This window comes from Nematolebias whitei, chromosome 7 (genome assembly GCF_014905685.2).
Source record: "Nematolebias whitei isolate Nwh7 chromosome 7, NemWhi1, whole genome shotgun sequence".
Lineage (NCBI taxonomy): Eukaryota > Metazoa > Chordata > Actinopteri > Cyprinodontiformes > Rivulidae > Nematolebias > Nematolebias whitei.
The window spans coordinates 31,965,679-31,986,732 of NC_056504.1; the positions used below are offsets into that span (position 1 = coordinate 31,965,679).

The following is a 21,054-nucleotide window of genomic DNA, read 5'->3' on the forward strand; positions in this document are numbered from 1 at the left end:
CTGAATAGATATGTATATGTACCTAAATAGTTTTTGTGTGTTTTATCAAACATAGCTATCAATTTTACGTTACACAGGTATTTTGGCAGAAATGTTGTGATATTTCTGTAGAAAGCGTCACAGGCTGCACCAGACGTGCTACGGCTAGCTGTCCGTCCAGTCAGAATTAAACATTTTCTCTGAATTGAAGTTGTTCAAAAAGCTCGATGAGATATTAAATGTTTTTAGTTTTTCTTCAGAACCCCATTTTTACAGATCTGAACAGTTGCTTTAACATAAACCCTCCAAAATGTAATTATTTGTATAAATAATGTCACTTTTGTATGGCACTACTGGACCTCCTAACAGTGGACACCGTCTGTAGCCATTTATGTTCAAAATATAATATTTAGTCTGTAATTTCATTGACTGTAGTCATGTTGCCAAATAAGTTACTACATAAAATGTGTTGCCAGATTGCAAATAATATCACATGATGACAAAGGCTTGCCAATCTGTAATAACTCATTTGAGCATTAAAGTTGTGTTGACTTATCAGTCAAGAAATGGAGTCTGCTCTTTCACTGAGGCCAAAACAATAATAATAATAACAATAATTTAAGAACCAATAATCCTTTTTGCTTTATTAACTATCCTCTATTGTTTTGAAATTTATAAAACTGTTTGGCTGTAACATTCTGCAACTTTTAGGTGTATTTTTTTAATCTAGATATGTTGGAGAGGGGAAATGATTAACTTAGAGTCCATCTCATTTATAAAGTTCTTTTTTTTTTTTGTTGTTAATATCTTTAGCTCAACTAAATGATCTACCTGCATGCTTAAAGTAAAAAAAAAAAAAAAAAAAAAAAAGCTGCAGTTCAATATTGGGCAAGACATTTAGCAAAAGCAGCTGATTTTCTTGGCAATGAAGCTGTCGTTATTGTGTCAAATAAAACAGGGAACAAAAATGGGAGTACAGTGCACCGTGACATCGTTGGCTTTATTACGTCCATGTTAAATTGTGTGACAGATGAGCGGGTCAGAGCCACATCATTTATTGAAAGAAATGTACTTTCCTCCAATTTGCCTTGCCAGTTGAGGTTGTCAGACTCTGACAGCTGGCACAGATCAGGACAACGTGCTGCGTTACGACCGTCCGCTGGTTTCCACAGAGCTGCATTTGGAACAGACAAAAAAGCATTTCTGGCTAATTTTATTACAATACAGGAATGGCCCACATAATGTGCAACAGTAATTATGTTTAGTGCTCTCCCTCAGTGATGAATGAGGCACATTGACCATGGTCTGCCAGTTTAAAAATCACCATTAGCCTATGCTACTTAGGGCCAGAACATTTTAAATTTTATGCTCCTGATAGGCTGTGCCACTGAAATATTCATTTGTTTTAATTGTGTGTGTTGTTCATAGCTGCAAAGACAATAAACATGTTCCCTGAGTGTTGCAAATCAGAAATGTGTTTTTCTTCTACCGAGTTAAAATGTGAAAGCACTTGTCCAAACAGTGGGGTGGAGCTCCTGTCCTCGCCGACAAAATAACAACTTCAAATGTTGTCCCCTCTTTTCAACTAATGGGCTTATTTCTGCATCGTCAGTCATTCTCTCCTTGGGGAATATGTTGCCTCTGTATAAAAAAAGCTTTTCTACTGTGCACATTACAACCCCTCACTATGGAGGCCTCTCAGAAATTATTGCCATGCACTGTGAAGTTGTGTGTGATAAAAGAAGAAGGTTTTTATGAGAAATATTTATTCAACTGTTGTGCATTAAGAAGTTCTTTACAGTTAGTTTAATCCACTACGCCCCTGTGGATACTCACATGCATGAAAGTCTTTTTGGATACAAAGTATATATTTAAGTAATTGGCATTTCTGAAAATTTGAGTCAGATCGTTTTACATTTATTAGATTGTCTAATAAAGATCATTCAGGGTAAGTTTCTCCTCATTCTCTCTTTGACTACTTCATGGTGTCCTGCTGAATATCAGAAACTTTTTCCACAATATTTGCTGCCTGTCCTTGTCCAGAAAATTAGAAAACTTCCCTTGGGCACCTAAAAATGTCTGCTGTGCATTCCTATACGCTGTCCAGTAATCTCTCCTTTGCTTTGTTGAAAAAAAAAAAAAAAAAAGATGTGCTCCTCCAGGAGACCTCGGCTCACAGCCCTGAGACGAAGCTGTTTGATTTCCTTCGTAGGCTTTTAGAGCTTTATGTTGGGGGACCGGGACTCTGGCTCTATTGCCATTTGTCAGAGACCCCCATGGGCTCCTTTTTACTTTCTTGTACTCTCTTAATTTCATTACTTTTTCTGCGACCCCAATTAGCAACATCTTGGGCTCAGGCGGGGGACATTCTGCTCATCAGTCGTGGTAGAGAAGTTCAAGTTGGCACCAGCCTCTGACAATGTTCACATTTCAAATCCACAGAAGTCTCAAATCGTCCACACAGTCCTCTTCTTTCTGAGCTTGTTTTAGAAAAACTAAGGATCTGGTTGATTAAAACATAACTAGATTTTGCAACAAAACTAACGCAATTTCAGTTTTTAAAGCACATTTTATTAGTTCATCTCCAACCAGCTTACGAGAGTTAACATTTTAAAACTTGAACATGCAAAAACGTTTTTTTTAAGACAACCTATACGCCTCGTCTAGAAGGTAAAACAGACTTGAAGTCAAAAGCAAACAGTTAAATTGTTGCTAATATCCCACTTTTAGCCTGCAGTATTTTAAAGAAAAAGAATCCCACCCTTCAAGCCCTTCACGCTTTCAAACTCAGGCAGCACCGAGGCATGGGGAGTCAATATGTCAGCGTTTATGGATGCCCTGCAGAGCTGCACAGGGCTGTCAGTCCCCCATTCATGCTCTAATGGCCCCCTGAGGTGCTCGTCTCTCTGGACTGAAAAGGCCGGGAGGCCCAGTGGACGCCCTGTTGTTGAAGGTGAGCATGCGCTCTCATGGACGCGCTGCGCCTTCATCCATATGACAAGAGCAATAAAAGAGCATCGCTCTCGCTGCTTCTCCTTTTCTGTCGCCTCCGCTTCCCCTCCTACCACTTTCTCCCCACCTCAGAGAGAAGGGGGCTAATTGTTGTGAGAGCCAAAGATTAAAGAGCCTCCCATCTTTTTTTTCTTCTTCTTTGCCTTTTTCTCCTCTTTTTTAAACCCTCTGCCCCTTTTTCTAAAGACTGATTCAGTCAGAAAGACAAGGAAAGAAAAGTGTTGGAATTTTCCTGAAGAATGTAGATGTACGAGGCTAAAATTGACAGTAGGAGGCTGTGTCATAAAAGCAGAGCATTCTTTTCTAGATTTATCACATTTTTAAAAGTCGGATTGAAGTTTACCTAAAACTTCTACATGTAAAAGCTGTAAACATAATCTTGCAGCTATGCGAAATATATTTTAGCATGATTTCTTCTCTTATAATTTACATGAGATGACGCCGAACCTCAGACATCTGTCCACAAAGGTGAGCTGAGAATGATTTTATTGGAGATAAACTGTGGATTTTTAATACGCTTATGTGCTGTTACGCATCTAATCCAGATTCAATTTCAGCTAAATGTCAAATTACAACCAAGAGAAGGTCACTGACAACCAGAGGAAATTGATGATGCATTTTGGCCTGCTACCAGACCAAGTGCGCGGTTAACTTGATTTTAGCTCATATCCAGTCGAACCAAATAATTTAATCTAATATTTATAAATTCATTCTAACTGTACTGACGCTGTGCTCACTTCAAGTGTTTTGAGTTTGTTTTTATTTATTTATCCCCTCACTTGTACTGAAATATCTACAGGAAAAGATTATTCCGAGGCAATTTGTCTTTAAACCGTTCTGCTTATCGCTGTCGTCTATCTTGTATTCACATAAGGGTCCTATCTCATACATCCTTTGGTAAATGCCTTGAATCTCACGGCTTCTTTAACTTGGCAACCCCTTCAGGATGAACAGGCAAGTGCATTAAACAGAGATGCCGCACCATTCTCAGAAAAATGCAAATTGAGAAGTTGTTAGTTATTTGATGTTGCTGCACGAACCTCCTCCCCCTCCCACCCCACTTAGCCGCCCCCGATACATCCCTCCACTCCAGTGTTGGTGGTTGAATCGCATGCAGTCCCGGGGACAGGCAGGCGTGTTTATATGCAGGCCTGGAGCAGCGAAGACAGCGCAGAGACAGATGCATGTCAGAGATAGCAGATCCCATCGGAGGCAGATGCCTCTTATCACAGGCCTGTTTGCATAATTAGGTCTTTTGATATTCACCCCCTCTGACTGACAAAAAGTATAATTGAAGTATCAAGTAGGACAAAAGGTAGGCACAAAATAAACAAGTCAACACAAACGGGGAGAAAAGATGTGGTGTTATTTTTGTCCTGTGGGAAAAAAAAGAAGGAGGAAAAAACAGCATTTTGAGCTAAATCTGCTGTCAGTCACAGTCAACTGGTGTGACTCGGTGCGCAGAGGCTGGTCCTGTGAATGCCTGCAAAACACAGAGCGTGAGGCCCGATTGTAATTATGCTGGAACTAATATGCTTTTCAAAATGAGCCATTATGAGCTAATGCTGCACTGCCAAAGCCCTGTCTGTTTTTGTCCCTCCGTCTTGGATAGTTTGCAAAGGTATCGCTGATATTGCGGCTGGGGGTTCTGATATTAAAGAAAAACTGTGATGGGAGCTGCTTTACTTTGAGTGTTTACAGGTGCCACAGAGACGAGGGATGTGAAGCACCTGTGCTACTGTAAAACACTGATTCTTGTTCACCTTCCTTATAGCTTTTCAGTTTATTTTTCTTTTTATTCTTGAAAAACAATATTACATCACAAAGTTTTACTATCTAGCTTACTTTTAAACACACATTTCATATGTGATTGTAGTCATTATTTCTTGTAAACATAGTTGGTTTACTATAAATTGCACTGTTTTAGCCAATGTGTTTCAGCAGCTTGTTAGACATGATGTTTATTGGTGTTGTTACGTATCGTAAACTTGTACCTTTACAGATCGCTGGTTCGGGTGTTAATTGCCACATTGAGTGGACAGCTGTCCATTTAATTAGCATTACCTCAGCATCTTAGGGGGTAAAAGTGGAGAACTGGAGGAGGTGAAGGCCTTAAAAGGAGTAGCACGGAGGAGGGGGTCCACATGATGACTGGTTTTAGGGGAACCATCGTGTGATGAGGATCCCATCTGCCTGAGGTCTGTCTGAAATGTCAGCAGAGGAGAGCGAGGGGAGATAAACCTCACAGCAACCTCAAAACTATTAACTGCCCGTTTGGGTCCTTCAAGAGCAAGAACTGTGTTTTATCTAAAAGGTCCGGTCAGATTTAAAGCATCATTAAAGCAGAGTCACAGCAGGGTGAAATGATGTGCTTTTCTTAATAGAGTTCATTTGCTGAAACACCAAATTAGACAACGTCAGCCGCCTGTTCTTGTCTGAGCAGCATGTCAAAGTTTTGCTCAGTTTTCCCTGTTTTAAATGTTCGCAGCTTTTATGGTTTGGTCGGTAGTTTTTATTGCATTCTGATTCCAAGCAGGCTCGCTTTTTTCCAACATTTCAACGTGCAAAGGAAATGAAGGAGAAAAGGCAAAGCTTATCACATCTGGAAGTTATTTGAAACTAATTGTAAAAGGTTGTGAAACATCTCCAGAAGCTAAACAAGCAATTTTTTGTTCTCATTTTAGTTCTTTTTTGCTAAGAGCTGTGTTTTTTTTATTTATTATTTTTACTATTTACAATGAAAGTTTTGCATAATTTCCTGTTAGTAAATTGAAGATTATACGGTGAACATTTAAATTACATCTGAAACTGATGTTTGCAGGGATTACCACTAGCCTTCAGTTTTTAATCATTCAGATTTGTAATTGCAAATTAAATATTATTGGTCAGCCAAAATGTTTAACTTTCCTGCATTGAACGTATATGTTTCAGAAGACATGAGGTGTAATAAAATAGGGATTAAGTAGCTTTTCCTTAGACTGCCTCTGGTGTTTTTTTATTATTTAAAGCCTAATCTGGCATTTACCTTGACGAACCAGAGTTTAAACCTGATTATTCCTATTTTTAATGACCACAATTTCAAATCAATATTAAGGTAAAACCTTGGAGGGCCCCTGAAGGAGGATACACAGCACTAATTGTGCCCAGTGGATGGCGCATAATTAGATTCTAATTGGACAATAAGTAATGAGACAAGGCATGAGTGGTTTACCCATATCTCATGAACCTTTGAAAGAAAATTACAGCAGGTCTATTGTGCAAAGGTCTAATCAGAATTTACCTTTTTGTGCCCAGCAGAACATTACAAACAGTCCTGCAGGGATTTCATGCAGAAGGATTTAGTCTTTGTTGAGCCATTTTGCAGAAAATAACCTTAATAGTGTTTTTTGCTGGTGTGTGTTCAGCTTCTGTATTGCATCTGTGAGGAAAGCAGCTGTTTTTATTATTTTTTAAATTTTTAAGAAACTGTATTTCCTTTGCTGTTTAAATATAGTCAGCATATAGATGAGTTTTACTCAACCTCGGTCCCATTTGACTGCATCCAGGATGTGTCGTGTTCCATTTTCCCGTACTCATTACAGGCAGGGCTGTTGACCTTGTGCCTCTGCTTCTTGTACGAGAGCAGATGTGTTGGCTCTGCAGACTTAATGACCAGCAGGAGTACAAGCCATTGTCTGCTGAGGTTTATCAGTCATTAGCTTGGTGGCATGCTAAATGTGACACAATTTGCCACAGACATTTACTGGTGAAATAACGTCGGTGCAAGTGCCCCGAACAAAAAGAGAGGAGAAGAAAATGATTTGAGGAGAAGAGTTTCGCTCAGACACCCATCGAGCATGTGTCGACTCTGACCCCAACATCTCTCTGTAGGGACACAGAGGTGACTTTGGAAAATGATCTGCAGGCTGCTGGGCTGGTCTCAAGTGTGGTCACGGCGAGTTACAGAGCAAATGGATATACGCATCCTCATGAAAACCAACAAGGGGATATGTGGTGTATGTACATATTCAACTTTGTATGTTCAAGGGTGTTCGACAGCAGAGTGAGCTTGTGCTTCAAGAATCAATCTTTATTAAATAGGATAAGACTGAAGAATTGATTTAATGAATGCGGCCTCATGTCCTGCAGCCACATGTAATCCGCACAGAATCATTGAGCACGAGCTCAGGGGGACAAAAAATGTTCGCAGAAGACTCATAGAGTGGCCTGTAATGATAGTCTCCATATAATCCCATAATTCCTTGTTTAATTAAACTCTGGTGCTGGCCTTGAGACTCCGCCAGCTCTGTTGCTCTTTTGTTCTCACAGTTGTTATTTGGAGGCAAGGTCTGAGTGTTCTTTTGTCCACTCATGCTGAAAGATTTGACTAGAGCGAAATACAAACACTGCTGGGAGCGGTGAAACAACGAGTTAGGGGAAGCCGCGACGTTCAGGTGAGCATTTTCATCTGATCTCGATGTTAAGGAGCAGAAATCTCTTCATGCACCCTCTTCTTCAATACCTCCCTTTATTTCCCTTCTCCCACACTTTCTGGACTGTGCATGATGCAATCCAACTAGGCCTGGAGCAACACTGGCACATCACTCTGCCTTGTCAATGTCTCAATGAAGAAATTATGAAAATAAGAATTTTGTGACATGAAATGAAAAGGGCCATGTAGTTTGAATAGACATGCAGAGGAGGTGAAAATGATGCAATTTTCTAAATTCAGTTATAATGGTAATGCGCAATGGTAATGCGTATTTGCTGTCAAAAATTTCCCTGTCGGCCTGGATTGTACAGCTTTGTGCTGTATCTATGTTCCTCGAGCAGAAATTCAGCTTAGTTGAATGCCTAAAAAGTAAAGCAAAATGTGCTCTAATTCATTCAATGACAGCAGGTGGAAACACATGGGACTGAATGGTTTTGGTGTGATATTGTGCTTAGATTTATACACTTTGGCTGAGCTGTGTATGAGCAGTGTGCCCTGGGCCAATGACAGAGAGAAAGCAGGGTGAAGAGCAGCAAGGTGGCCTCTGCAGATTAACCCCTCTACCAGCTATCACCCCTTTCCTCCTGGGCTCTCAGCCTCCACAGCCTTTGGGGCCCCTCGCTCAGGCAGGATTGTATACCAGGGCCTCTTCTATATTAAATAAATATCCACAGATTAAGATAATATTCTCCCAGTTGTGTATTTAGAGATGAGTGGCTGTCATTCGAATCCTCTCTGATGCAAGCCCTGCGCTGTGAGTGTAAAAAAATGAGTCAGTTGTGAAATGCAGATAACACTGCTGTGTCCTACAAACTGTTAAGATACACAAAGACCTCTCAACTAGCCTTTACTTATGTGATCTGCCTCTTTCTTTTTACCGCAGGCAACCGCACGGACGAGGGTTCAGATGTCGATTCGGAGCCCGATTTGCCCCTGAAGAGGAAGCAGAGGCGCAGCCGCACCACCTTCACCGCTGAGCAGCTGGAAGAGCTGGAGAAGGCTTTCGAAAGGACGCATTACCCTGATATCTACACCAGAGAGGAGCTGGCTCAGAGGACAAAACTCACAGAAGCAAGAGTGCAGGTTGAACAATCATCAGCACACACGTTATGGTTTGATCGGTTTATCTCGTTGTGGCTAAAGTTTCTTCACTTCATCCCATTCTGCATGCCGTAAAGTTCATATGTGTGGTTTTTTGGATGCACTAACTCTTTAGGCACATGTGAAACTAATGTACAGTGTTAAAACTTAATCTTTCTATATCAGTGCATTCACATGTTCACATGCTGCAGAAATACACAATCTTTCACCAAAGGTTTGACTAAGTTTTTTTTTTTTTTGAACCACAACAATATATTCATCAATCAGGACTGTATTTCTTTTATATATATCATATTTCACTGTGAAATGCAACAGAGTTTGCAGTACTATGTTATCTTTCATGTTCAAGAGCTTTGACAGAGATACTTCCTCACTTCACACCCCAAGTCGACAGCCTGAGCTCCCTACAGTTGTGTGTAAGATTGAAGGAAGATGTGTACAGTAGAGCTACAGCAGCAGCTGTTCTTCCAAAGATGGGAAGAGAGGGGGAAAGAGGAGAGGAGAGAAAGGGAATACATTCCTGATGGATTTCTCATTTCGGCCTTTGGCCGGGATCTCATCCCACCACTTTCAAGCTTGCCGCTGCTTGTAAAATCCTTCCACATATCACCCAGAGTTCTCCATCCTCTCTAGGGACCTCATGCTCCGACAACAACATTAATCAATCAGCCGCTAGTAAAAAAAAAAAAAAAGGTCTGGGGCACCCCTCTCTTCTTACCACAGTGGTTCACACTCACTCTGAAACCGCCCAGACTTCTCACCGCATGCTAACTGTTCATCACAGTTTGGGTAACCGATTCCACACATGTCACTGTCCATCTTAACACCCCCCCCCCCCCCCCCCAACATGCACATCCAATATTTCTAAGGGAAGGAAAAAAATGTACATTCAAGTTGCTTGTATAAGAAATAAATGCAGTTAAAAGGTGGAAAACTGAAAGTTACAACAGCGATTTTTATCAAAGTGTACTCCAGCAAATTCAAAAGTAAACACAATTTGACATTTTATAAATTAAGTCGTAAAATGTAGCAGGAGAAATGAACAAACCAAGTGTTTTTGCTTTATATTTAGAATGATAATAAATGACACAATCTAATGTGTTGGTTTAGTCAGAGCCATCATGGAGGACAGAGACACCTCATGCAAAAGAACAACTAATTCTTGCCTGTTTTAATGCCAGTGTGTTGATGCAGATGTGTGCCAGAGGTGACTAAAAATGAGTGCAAGCAAAGAAAGCCACCAGAGTCACTGCTGTCTCCTCGCAGTTAGATAATAGACTTAAATGATGTCATGTGAAAACCTAAGGAATTTGTGTCATGGCTATAATTTGTTAATGCTGTTTTTCTCCTAATCTAATTCTGTAAAGCTTTGAAAGTCTCAAAAGGTCAACTCAAACTGGATTTTCCGAAAAGGTTACAAAGCAAAGAGTTCTGGAGGCTAAAATAAACAATGTCCTAAGCAGTGTTGCGGTTTCCATGTTTTAAGGAACACATGATTGAAACGCACTAAAGTTTGTTAACGTGTTCCGTCCTTGCACTTATTCAAACTCATCGCAAGTTTGTCTAACTACTAATGGCCGCTGGAAATTCCACATTCACGCAGTCATACAGCCCTTTGTAAAAGACGTGAACAGCTGACGTGAAACTCGATGAGGAAGAATGTTGATGAAATGTAAATTTGATGTACATGATAAGCTGTGCACCAGCTGGGTTTCAACACGGGTGCCCAAACGCTCCATCACAGGGCAAGAGGAAAGAGACCCTTTGGCCCGAGCACAAAGCTTCTCCAGCGCAGCTGCAATGACGCATCTTCCAGATGTCGTTCAGAGGCTGACCACAGTCTGAGACTGAGCGGGGAACTACAGGGGGCTGCAGAGGGGTCCCACACACGCTTATATTTTAATTTGTGCGAGCTGTCATGGTTGACTGTTCCCCATTTGTTATTAAAGATGGTGCTAATGTGGAAAGCAGTTTTGGGGTTGGGTGCAGATGTAATTTGCGTGGGTGGCACCTCTGTAAACAAGGCCTCCCTGGCAGTCAAAGCTGTAAATTAAAAGGCTGGATGCTCTTGGAAGTGATGAGTGTTTGGCTTAGCACTGACTCACAACCTAAACTCATAAACAGAGCTAACTGCCTCGCGTCTGCCCTCGCCGCTTTCACCATCTATCTTGATCAGCCCCTCTGCTCCCCCTTTTTTTGTTAGCAGAGCTACCGGTACTCCTTTACCACCACAAGCCGTGCAGTGGTTTTATCACCCCGACTGACAAATTGTGGGATGTGATCCATATCTCTCAGCAATTAGTTCCAGGTTGTCTCCATAGGAGGGGATGCTGCCAAGTCTACCTTCACTATATACTCAGCTGATGCTGCTCTGCCACTTTCCATCTGATAACCCCTCAGTTTTAACAGGAGCAGGCAGGAAAGTCATTCCGTGAGAGCGTTGTTTGCGCCCTCAGAGGGACCAGGTGGGGAAACACAGAGATGTGCAGGCAATAGGCTGCAGGTCACTCTAAATCAGCTCTCACACATGAAGCAAATTACATTGACTGGACTTTTTTAACAACCTGAGTCCTGCGCTGGAGCTCATCATCTCAGTCATCTTGTTTAACCAAATGTGTCACATAGGTCCTCTTTCATTACCAATAAACATTCTCCATGTGGCTATTATAGTTAGTGGAATCTAATAAGGCATAAGCATAGCTTTTTACGAAGCATGCAAATCAATTTTGTTAAAAAGGGTCCCTTTATCTCTGGCTTGCACTGAATGAGAACACGAAGAGAATTTAGCGTGAGCGCTAGCCTCTCTACCTTACATAGGTATAAAAATGAGCTCAATTGTACGCAGGTGCTTTTAAAAGGGGATTTTAAACAGATGATAAAACATATAACACACCCTGGTTGTTGTGCAATCAGTCATGTTTCTGCACTAAAAGAAAAAATAATAAAAGAAATCCCACTAGAGCCGAGCAGGGAAAACCAAACCCAACAGGCAGCTGTATTCCCGCCAGTGCGGGTTTACTTTTTCATAAAGGAATAAATAGGATTTGTGTAGATTGTCGGGGAGAAATTGTTGCAATGCATCAGTGTGAATGTTCTAACACTTTCTTATTATTAGAATTTAAATGACTTTGGTACAGTGCTTCTGTACTCCTGATACTTATCAAACTAATCCCACTCTCCTCACAAATTCACACTCCTAGCTACTTTAATTAGCATAGTGCCAGTCTGGAAGGCAGGCAGGGAGGGAATCAGAGGGGAAAGAAGAGAAGAGGAGGAGGATGTGTGAGGCAGGGGGAGGGTATTGCGTGGTATGAGACCGAAGAGGATTTGTATGTTGAAGCCAGTTGCATCACCCCTCTGTGTTTTTATGGCTATGAAGTCAGCAGCGCATTTTGTTTTGTCATTATCTCTCGGCTCTTGGTATTCATCTACCGAATGTTGCAAATTGGCTCCTGAAAGGCGTCACACATTCAGGACTTGTCTTTGGTTAAAGAATTCATGGAGGATTGTCTAAATGGGCAATTCTAAAATATAAATGATCCTGTTTAAGGGAAACAACACGGAGGGTTTTTTACTGCAGTGCAGTGTCACGCCTTTACAATGTTGCAGTGAGCATGTGTTATCACCGATCAGGAAGAAAACACAACCAAATCACTTATAGGAATCAATTCTGTTGAAACTGAATGGAGGATTAAAACAAATGAAGCAATATACTTGGCCAAACACGACCCAAGGACTGAATTTGTGTTGCTAAACTAGATATAAGCACTTTGGTAACAGCTGCTGTTTTAAATGTGCTTTATGAATCAAGTTGACTTTATTTTAGGCTTTTATCTGATCATATAGGTTTCAATATCGCTCTGATGTTTCTTTAAAACTACAACAACTCTGGTCTTTTCTTTTCTCCTTCTCATCTGTTTTCTCCAGCAGGATTGAACTAGACTTTTGAAGGGTTTACAGCTCCTCTCTCCCCTTCCCTCTGCCAAAACTTTCTCCTCCAGAGATGCAGACCTATCCAAACACACACTAGATACAGGCAAACATTTATTTAGTTCATGAAAACAGAGTCAGAAGTGAGCCACATGAATTCGGGTGCACACTTGTAGGTAAACAGGAGGACACAGAGGAAGCCCAGTGAAGAATTAAAACCGGATTGGGGAGAGCATCTCTGTTCCAAGGTGACTTTGTGATCAGGTTCCAGAGCACAGCCTCAAATCCTCAGCTTCAGGCTGTGTTGGGCTGTGTGAGACGTGTGCTCATAATATGTGCAGGTGTGTGATCGTGTACACACGTGCAGTGCCACTCGAGTGCATGTTTATCCCCGTCTGTGCTGAGAGTGATGTTCGTTGGAGAAAGCCACTTTGTGTTTGCCGCCTTTTGTTCCCCACAAATGAGACAAAACATGCTGAATATTGCATTTTAATCAACTTTTTGAGATTTTAGTACATTTAGAATCCAATAATGGTATATTAAACTGAAAAAAAAACTAAACTTTAATTCATAATTGTCATCTTGCTGCTTGAATGTCATGCAAAAGATTTAAAGGCCTGCAAAAGCCAATACAATTTAGAAGAAAACAATGCATTTTTTTTATTACAACTAGGGCAAAACATTGTTAAATATGTGTTTTGTGTTGTGACTTTTAAAACAATGCATTTATTGAGAAGTCACGTAACTATTATTTTAAATTCAGCATCTTTTAGCATAGTAACACAAGCACAAATATTTATATTTAAGGCCTTGTTTTAATATTTACCACTATCCAATAGCAAACTGAATTAGATGTCCTTTTTTGTTTTTGAACAAATCTAAAGGTTTTGTCAAGAATTACGTAGAAAAAGCAGAAATTAAAATACCACATTATGCAAGTGAAAGCAAAAAAAAATGACTTAAAATCTTGTGTTTTTGTGTTTGCTGATGACAAAGAAAAGAGGAAAGGAAGTTTAAGTGAGCATGAAAGGAGGTTGGTGTAAGTGGATGAGGTCGGAGGTGAAGTGGCACTGCGGGGTGGGGTGACTGGGAGTGTGTGGAGGGAAAGGTTGTCCCCACACACCCACCCCCACAGCCAGACAGCTGTTTGTCTGGCCCAGTTGGAGCTTAGTTCAGACCATCGGACCACGCTCCACTACATCCCAATGGTGGAAGTTTTCGGTGAGCTGCACTTTGCGTTTGTTTAGAAACAGCAAATTGAGGGGTTCAGACTGGGTCGTCGGAGGCAGTGGAGCTTGAGATAATGACTTCCTGTTGGTTTTCCACTTGTTCAACCTAGATTTGTCCTTTTCTCATTTGACGACACAGTCACTGCCTGTTGCATCTTATTTTCTTCCTTGTAAACTGAGCAAAAGGCAGAAAAAACAGCCCTTTAGAAGCAACAGCTGTGGGGGTAAAAGAACATTAAAATTAAGATCTCTGTTGGACTGAGATCCCTTGTAGAGCCTATACGAGTTTTTATGTATGTTTGTGCGTACAAAAAGAGGCAGCTCCCAAAATGCAGAGTATGTCGCTGTGTAAGTCCCCTTGAAAGTGTCCTTCTTTAAGACCTGTTTAAAAGGGACGCCCCCTCTTTGTGTCCACTGTTCTCTGTGGCGTATGGAGGGGCTTTTGTCCCCCTCTTTCATGTGTGCTCACAATAGCCCTGGCCGTTTGAAACACAACAGTAGATGAACTGCACTGACAGTGTATTAAACTCTGATGAATTGCCTGTGCGAGGCATAGATCAATGTCCTTCAACCCCAAGCACACAGCGAAGCCCAGGCCTTGTCTTGGTTAAATGGAACAGGTTGCTGGCTCTTTTCAAAAGGGCCCGATTATATTCATGTTTTGTTGAAGCAGAAGCCTTTTTAAAATGTGTAAATCTTTGCCGTTCTAAAGAGTCCCATTTTACCCCCTTTTATTCAGGAAAGTGACATTGTGCGCCTGCTTTTTTTTGGTGCTGCTCATTTTGTGAGCTTTTTGTCACAACTTTTCTCCACTTGGAAATTAAAAATACAAATTTTCTACAACTAAAATTCCCCTTTCAGTGTTTAATAACAGCCACAACAATGCAGAGGTGTATTTGTACAGATTCAGTGGGATTCCAGAAAAACAATTCCTAGTTGTTGTTTTTTTTACCAACATATTTGAGGAGTGTGAAGCCCAGGTTAGTGGTCTGTCTGTGACCTTTTACTAACTTCTTCCCTCTGAAGGGGGCTTAGAGAGGGCTTCTGTTTACACAGATCACAGCTTCAACCACTCAGGGTGCATTCACACCAGCCCTGTTTAGTTCGCTTTAATCAAACTCTTGTCTGTTTGCCTAGAAAGTCCAGTTTGTTTGGGGAGGTGTTAATGTAAAATCGAACTCTGGTCCGTCTAAAAACTTAGGTCTCAATTTGGTTGAAGTGAACTCTGGCGCGATTCGAATGCGGTGTGACTGCGAGTGAACCAGAGACTGCTCCAAAAGCAGGAAGTGGACTACAGCGCAGGGCAAACAAACGTGCATTTCTCTTACCTTGTACAGAGCCGTCAGCCGCCTTGTGTGGAAAACAACATTCTCTATGGTCTTCTGCCTCATCTTCCACCCATGCTGAGTCCATTGTTGAAAAATAACAAAAGAGAAATCTGCTAAAATTTGATGCCACTTCATTTTGGTTTTTATTTCCAGAAGAAGTGTCTTCTTCAGAGGTTTTTGTGTCGTTTCTTTCAGTAGTTCTTGGTGCAGCGCCACCACAGGCGAGGGGGGGAACAGGTTGGCTCGGTTGACAGTGCAGTGTGAATGTGAACTGCACAAGCTGAAAATGTAAACAAATGTTCTGAATTTTGGTCCCCAATAGAACCAGGTTTACCAGACTGTCAGGCGTGAAAACGACTTTAAGAACAACATTTATGGGCTGGTGAACTCCCACAAGGGCCACATACTGCAACACATGCAACAACACTGGCACCATTACCTCCACCAACTAAGATAACAAATATTTACAGGTTGCAGGACTCCTCTGAGACAATAAATTAAGACAAGAAACATAAAATAAAACGAGAAGATGCACCTTGACTTCATGTTTGTGTTTGAATTTCTCTTACAGGTGTGGTTTAGCAACAGAAGGGCTCGATGGCGCAAGCAGGCTGGCGCCAATCAGCTAGCAGCTTTTAACCACCTTCTTCCCGGAGGATTCCCACCCACAGGGATGCCGACTTTACCCACATACCAGCTACCAGAGTCCAGCTACCCCAGCGCCACGCTATCACAGGGTAAAACTGACCCCGCCTGCAGTCTATGTAAAACATACAATTCTGCTCTTCCAAGTTTAATTCAATTGTGGTCGAAATTACATTAGAACTGTTTATTTGTGGTATGCCATCCATATTTATGTACATGCTAATAAAGTTTTTTGAGTCATGCGCTGTGTATAAAAACCACACAGCACATAGTTAGCTTTATAATCACTTTTTTGTCACAGTGGAAATGAAAGAGTATTACATTATGAGTAGTTACATTGGTGCTTTTTTAATAAAAATGTTAGCAATATCTAATTATTTTTAGGAAGGATACTTAATCAATATCTTGTGACCTGTTGAGCTTGAATTTGTTGATCTGGACGCTTCCTGTCTTGCCTAATTCAGATGTTGTTATTTTTGGTTTGTTTGTTTCAGAGGGCGGCAGCACATTGCACAGACCCCAGCCCCTGCCTCCGTCCTCCATGCACCAAGGAGGTCTTAGTGCTGACAGCAGCTCTGCTTACGGCCTGTCGTCCAATCGCCACAGCTTCTCCAGCTACTCCGATACCTTCATGAGCCCTTCAGCGTCTGGCAACCACATGAACCCAGTTGGCAACGGGCTCTCCCCACAGGTCAGACCAACAGACTCTATATGGTGCTATTACAGCGTCAATGCTCCTTTATAATAGGTAGTGTTAACATTATTCCTTCCATCACCTCCTCCTCCTCCCACTGCTATAAGGATATGTAATTATATTTCACTGAAATTAAATTTCCAAAACAGCATGTTCAGCAAAATAACCGCCAGTGTGGGCCTTTATGTTCGCCGCTTTCAGAGCTGTGGATTTATTTTAGCTACTCCAAATTGCTACATTTGTAAAACAATTGGATTAACATCAACAAATTAAAATTCATCTTGATAGCACCACAAGTGCTCAAGCTGCTCCAAAACAGCGGTTTTCTACTTTCCTGGGACGTCTAAATCCTGCACTGAGCAGTGAGAACACATGCAGATGAAATAATTAGCTCAAGCTTATAAATGCGGACCCATAATCTTCTTCACGTAATTGTCTGCAGCGAGACGACTCCAGTGCCTTGTGTGCTTTTTTTCCTTCTTCTCATGTCTCTTACTGATTTCTAGGCAGCTGCGTGTGCAGACTGACAGCTCTCTGTGCATCCCTCTGGTCACTTCACCTGCTCTTGTGCTCTCGAAGTTATTAAATTTCTACACTTAACTCTCCTCCTCATTCTTTTCTGTCTTGATGCATGAATTAAAACGAGACGGATTGTTTCCTGCCTTCTCTGGAAAGATTTGAGTTCCTGCCCGTCTTTTGAAGTCCTCCATTAATGAGCGTTTAAATGCGACTCTGTGCGTAAGGGTTGAAAGTTAAGTAGCACAGAATGAAAAATGATTTGTGTTGATGCGAATTGTGTGTACAGAGTGAATTATACACAATTACCCATCAATACTGGCCAGTCTTGCCCACCCTCAACAACAAGATGTGGTTAACAGGCAGAAAATAAGATTGAAATGGTGTGTAAAGAGTTGAAAATGAATTTCAATGCTGCATTTGTCCACAATTACCCCGTCGTTCACACGTTTTATTGGGAGTTTTTTTTTTTCTTCAAATATTTCTCAAAGCAGATTGGAAACATTCTTGGTATTACCCTCTTTCTTCAGTGAAGAAAGAATTAAGGATTTTGTGACAAAAAAGAGATTTTCTCTCCTGCTGGAGCGACGGAGGATAACATGGAGGCTCACAGCGTGTTTGATTGTTAATCGTGGCACAGGGGTTTTAACTGCTAATGCTCTCGCTGCAAACCTGCAGAAAAAAAAACACACCAGGAACATGGAGGTTTTTTATTATTAATGGGTCTCTCTAATACTGGCATGGGGTGAACTGTCGCGTTCTCCCCCTCTCTTTAGAGCCGTTCATGAATGTGTTGGAATATTAAACATTTCCTGTCATAGTGAGGATTAGGACAGGAGATTTTGAACAACTGCAAAGTGTGGATTTCCAATATTCAATTACTCAATCAAAAGGGATTGACCAATATATGTTCATTCTTTGTGTATTATTAGAAGTTTTTTAATATAAATGTATATATTTTAAGTAAACATGTGCGTGCTAAGCGTTGATCATTGACTGCTATTTATTCGGTTTGAATGCATACAGAATACTGTGTGGCATTCCTATCAGCTTCTCAGCGTGGAGATGAGTGTTCCCACTGATAGCAAAATCAGAGTTCACTCCCTGGTGCAGCACCCTGCTGTGCTGGGCAGCCCTTACTCCACAAGCGTGCAGCTGCAGGAAACTCACAACAGAGAAAATTCACTCAGCAAACACTCAGGTTCACTTCAGACGCCGCGCAGCCTTTCCTTACACTAAACCAAACGATATTCATATGGTACATTACTGACATTCTACACCTTTTCATATATTTCTTCAAGTTTTCCTTCCGCGCTATGAAAAAAATTAATGCTGTTAAACTCTAGCGAGATGGAAATGAGGACTGAATCTGTTTCCAGGAGATATACTTGTGTACTGGTGTGCGCGAGCTATTCCTTCAAGTGTCTGTCTTCGATGGGCTTGCAGTCGCTGTAAAGATTGACAAAAAATCTGTGATTTGCAGCAAATGGGCTGCGATGGCGAGGTGCCAAATCTGTAATGGAATCCTGCAGTGTTCAGCAGTCCCGACAGGAGCTCGCGTCCATCCCAATCCCATAACCCATCCCGACAGTGCACATTTTCCCATTACAGGCTGTGGAAAAGCCATCCTCACTCCAAACTGGCTGCTGTCATTGTTGGATGTACAACATGTTTGGCTGGTTGAGGGAGGCGGTTTATTAAGGGTTGGTAAGAGTGAAGCTGTGCCTGACTGGGCAAACTGTATGAAAGCAGAAGTGTGTTTTGTTGTTGGTCTTGTTTCATTTAGCAGCTCAGCAGGTGTTGGGGAAAAAAGGAAAAAAAATGCAAGGGCATGAAGGACGGACATTTAAGTATTTTTCAGCGATCCATAACTGAACATAAAGTCACCTCTCCTTAATACTTTTTTATACATTAAATTTAAGTTTTACACACTATAAATAAGTTGACGGCTTATATACTTTTTTGTTAAGTATATATGCTTTGGACTGACAAGTAATATAAGGCTCCAACCTGATCTTTTAATTGATCTGTTGGAGCCTTATATTAATAGTAAATATCTATAGATATTTACTATTAAATCATGTTCTGAAGGCAACTTGCTGGACATTGCATTGGTATGAAAACATTTAGGCTCACTTCTTTTTTACTGCATGCTTAACAGGGACACCTGTTTGGAAAAACTACACTCGATCATAAGCTGCATGTGGAGCAGAGTGGCATGCATGATTTGGTTTATATTTTAGTGTCTATTGTGTGTGTCATCGAGGTCATGGCCAGGGATCTGCAACATGCGGCTCTGGAGCCACATGCGGCTCTTTGGTCCCTCTGCAGCGGCACTTCCAGGCTTTGGCCAAAACTAACATAAAACTGAATTTTATCGGTTGTTATAACAACAAAAAGGGCTAGTTTTAACAGTTTTCCTGTAATTTCGTTTGCAAATAAGTGAATACTAGAAACATTACAAGGAGTTAAACATACTCACTTTCACTTTACGGTTTCTTTCGTCAAAGTAGGATACTTAATTTTTATACAGTTAAAAAAATCACATAGACCTGCATAGTTTATCGTTTTAGTTTTTAGAAATTGGTCAAAAACTATATTTTTTTATTATTTCCTTTATTCGTTTATTATTAATATTTTTTTCCTTCTTTACAAGAATTTTGTCTTTTATTTTGTCTTAAAATGTAAAAAATATCAATAAATGTTAAAAATCTTAAACATTTTTTTGTTTTTTAATGTCACCCCTACTGGCCAGAAAAACATCCTCCAACAAACTTAAAGTGGTCTGCAGGCCACCAGTTGAGAATCCCAGCTGTAGCAGGTATTGCTGCTCCGGACACGTTAAATGTATTGAACAAAATGGCAGAAATGGCTCTTTTGATCGTAAAGGTTGCAGACCCCTGGTCATGGCAATTCAAGGTGCTTGAACAGAAAGCAGCAAGAGTTTATTTTTTTGCTTCTTGAAGATGTTTCACCTCTTATATCTTTAGGTATTTTGGGATGAGAGCTGAAACAGCCTCAAAAAAGTGACTTTTACCGCATATTTAAGCACCAAGACACTTTATTTGGACTCTACTCTTTAAAAAAAAATAACACTGAGGAATACAAAAAGAATAAAAAGTGTATATAGAAGGATGTTCAGATGTATTATAGAATGATCAGAGTAGGCTGATCTCTGTTACCCTGACAGATGTGGTGGATAGATTTTTATTGCAGTTCGGATGAAGGAAGTTTCAAAGTTTCATAAGAAACTTTTTTCTTTCTGTTTTGCAGTTTTGTGAAACTGTTGTGTGTTTTGGAATGACAAGGATGTGTGTATGTAAGGAAGGCCTTTGGGCTGTGTGAGTGGGCCGGGCCTACACATACACACACACGCACACATGCACATGTATGCGGGATCAGAGGCAGAGCGGCTCTCACCCCTGCCTCCCTTTGATCTGTGTCCCCAGGCCTGCCTGCCCGCGCGGCGCTGCACCGTACCACGCACGCTGACACCATGCTCACCAGCGACTCCCCACAACTGTCTGAGAGAGATAAGCCAGGGGAGACTCCAAACTGTGCTGCTGCTCTTCCATTAGCTAGCGCAGACGCTTCTTTTAAAAATGGGATGAATTATTTTTAAGAAGCTAGCTCTGCTGTTGCCAAGAAAAAATGGAGAGGGGAAAAAATGTACAGAACAATCTGGGGCTCTGGCTCCATTCCGCCTCCCTCCCTGACTTCTAACAAGACATCCTGCACCTGAATACCAATGAGGGGGGGAGATTCGTGTAGTCCCCCACATTATTAAAACTTGGGCATTAAGCCTCTCACCGGGCACTGTGTCAGCTGGCAGCCTCCACTGACAACAAATCAAAGGGGATGAGCACATAGCCTGCATTCACAGCTCAGCCACTCGCAGAGCAAGTGGGGGAATACATACTGGTTAATTAGAACTCCCATTAAAACAAATACTGTTTCAATTTGGCAAGTATAAAAAAAGATGTAAGAGGCTTTAGAAAGAAGAGACCTGCTGTCGGCTGTTGCCAAGAAAATCCAGGGGCTGTAAATCATATCCAATGGCTATACTGTTTCTGAACAGATTATTAGCGTTTGCTGTTGTTTTGCAGCACTTACGAACTCAGAAGATAAAATTTTACCATAAATATTGCT

At 41.1% G+C, this 21,054-nt stretch overlaps 1 protein-coding gene across 4 annotated transcripts in view; it reads left to right on the forward strand.

Moving 5' to 3' along the window:
- pax7a (paired box 7a) overlaps positions 1-21,054 on the forward strand; it is a 42,465-nt gene that overhangs the window by 12,019 nt on the left and 9,392 nt on the right. For all 4 annotated transcript variants that reach the window (XM_037678763.1, XM_037678764.1, XM_037678765.1 and 1 more), the window contains exons 5-7: positions 8,346-8,545; positions 15,622-15,787; positions 16,190-16,386. In XM_037678763.1, the coding sequence (XP_037534691.1) occupies positions 8,346-8,545; positions 15,622-15,787; positions 16,190-16,386 (563 nt within the window). The remainder of the gene's footprint in view (positions 1-8,345; positions 8,546-15,621; positions 15,788-16,189; positions 16,387-21,054) is intronic.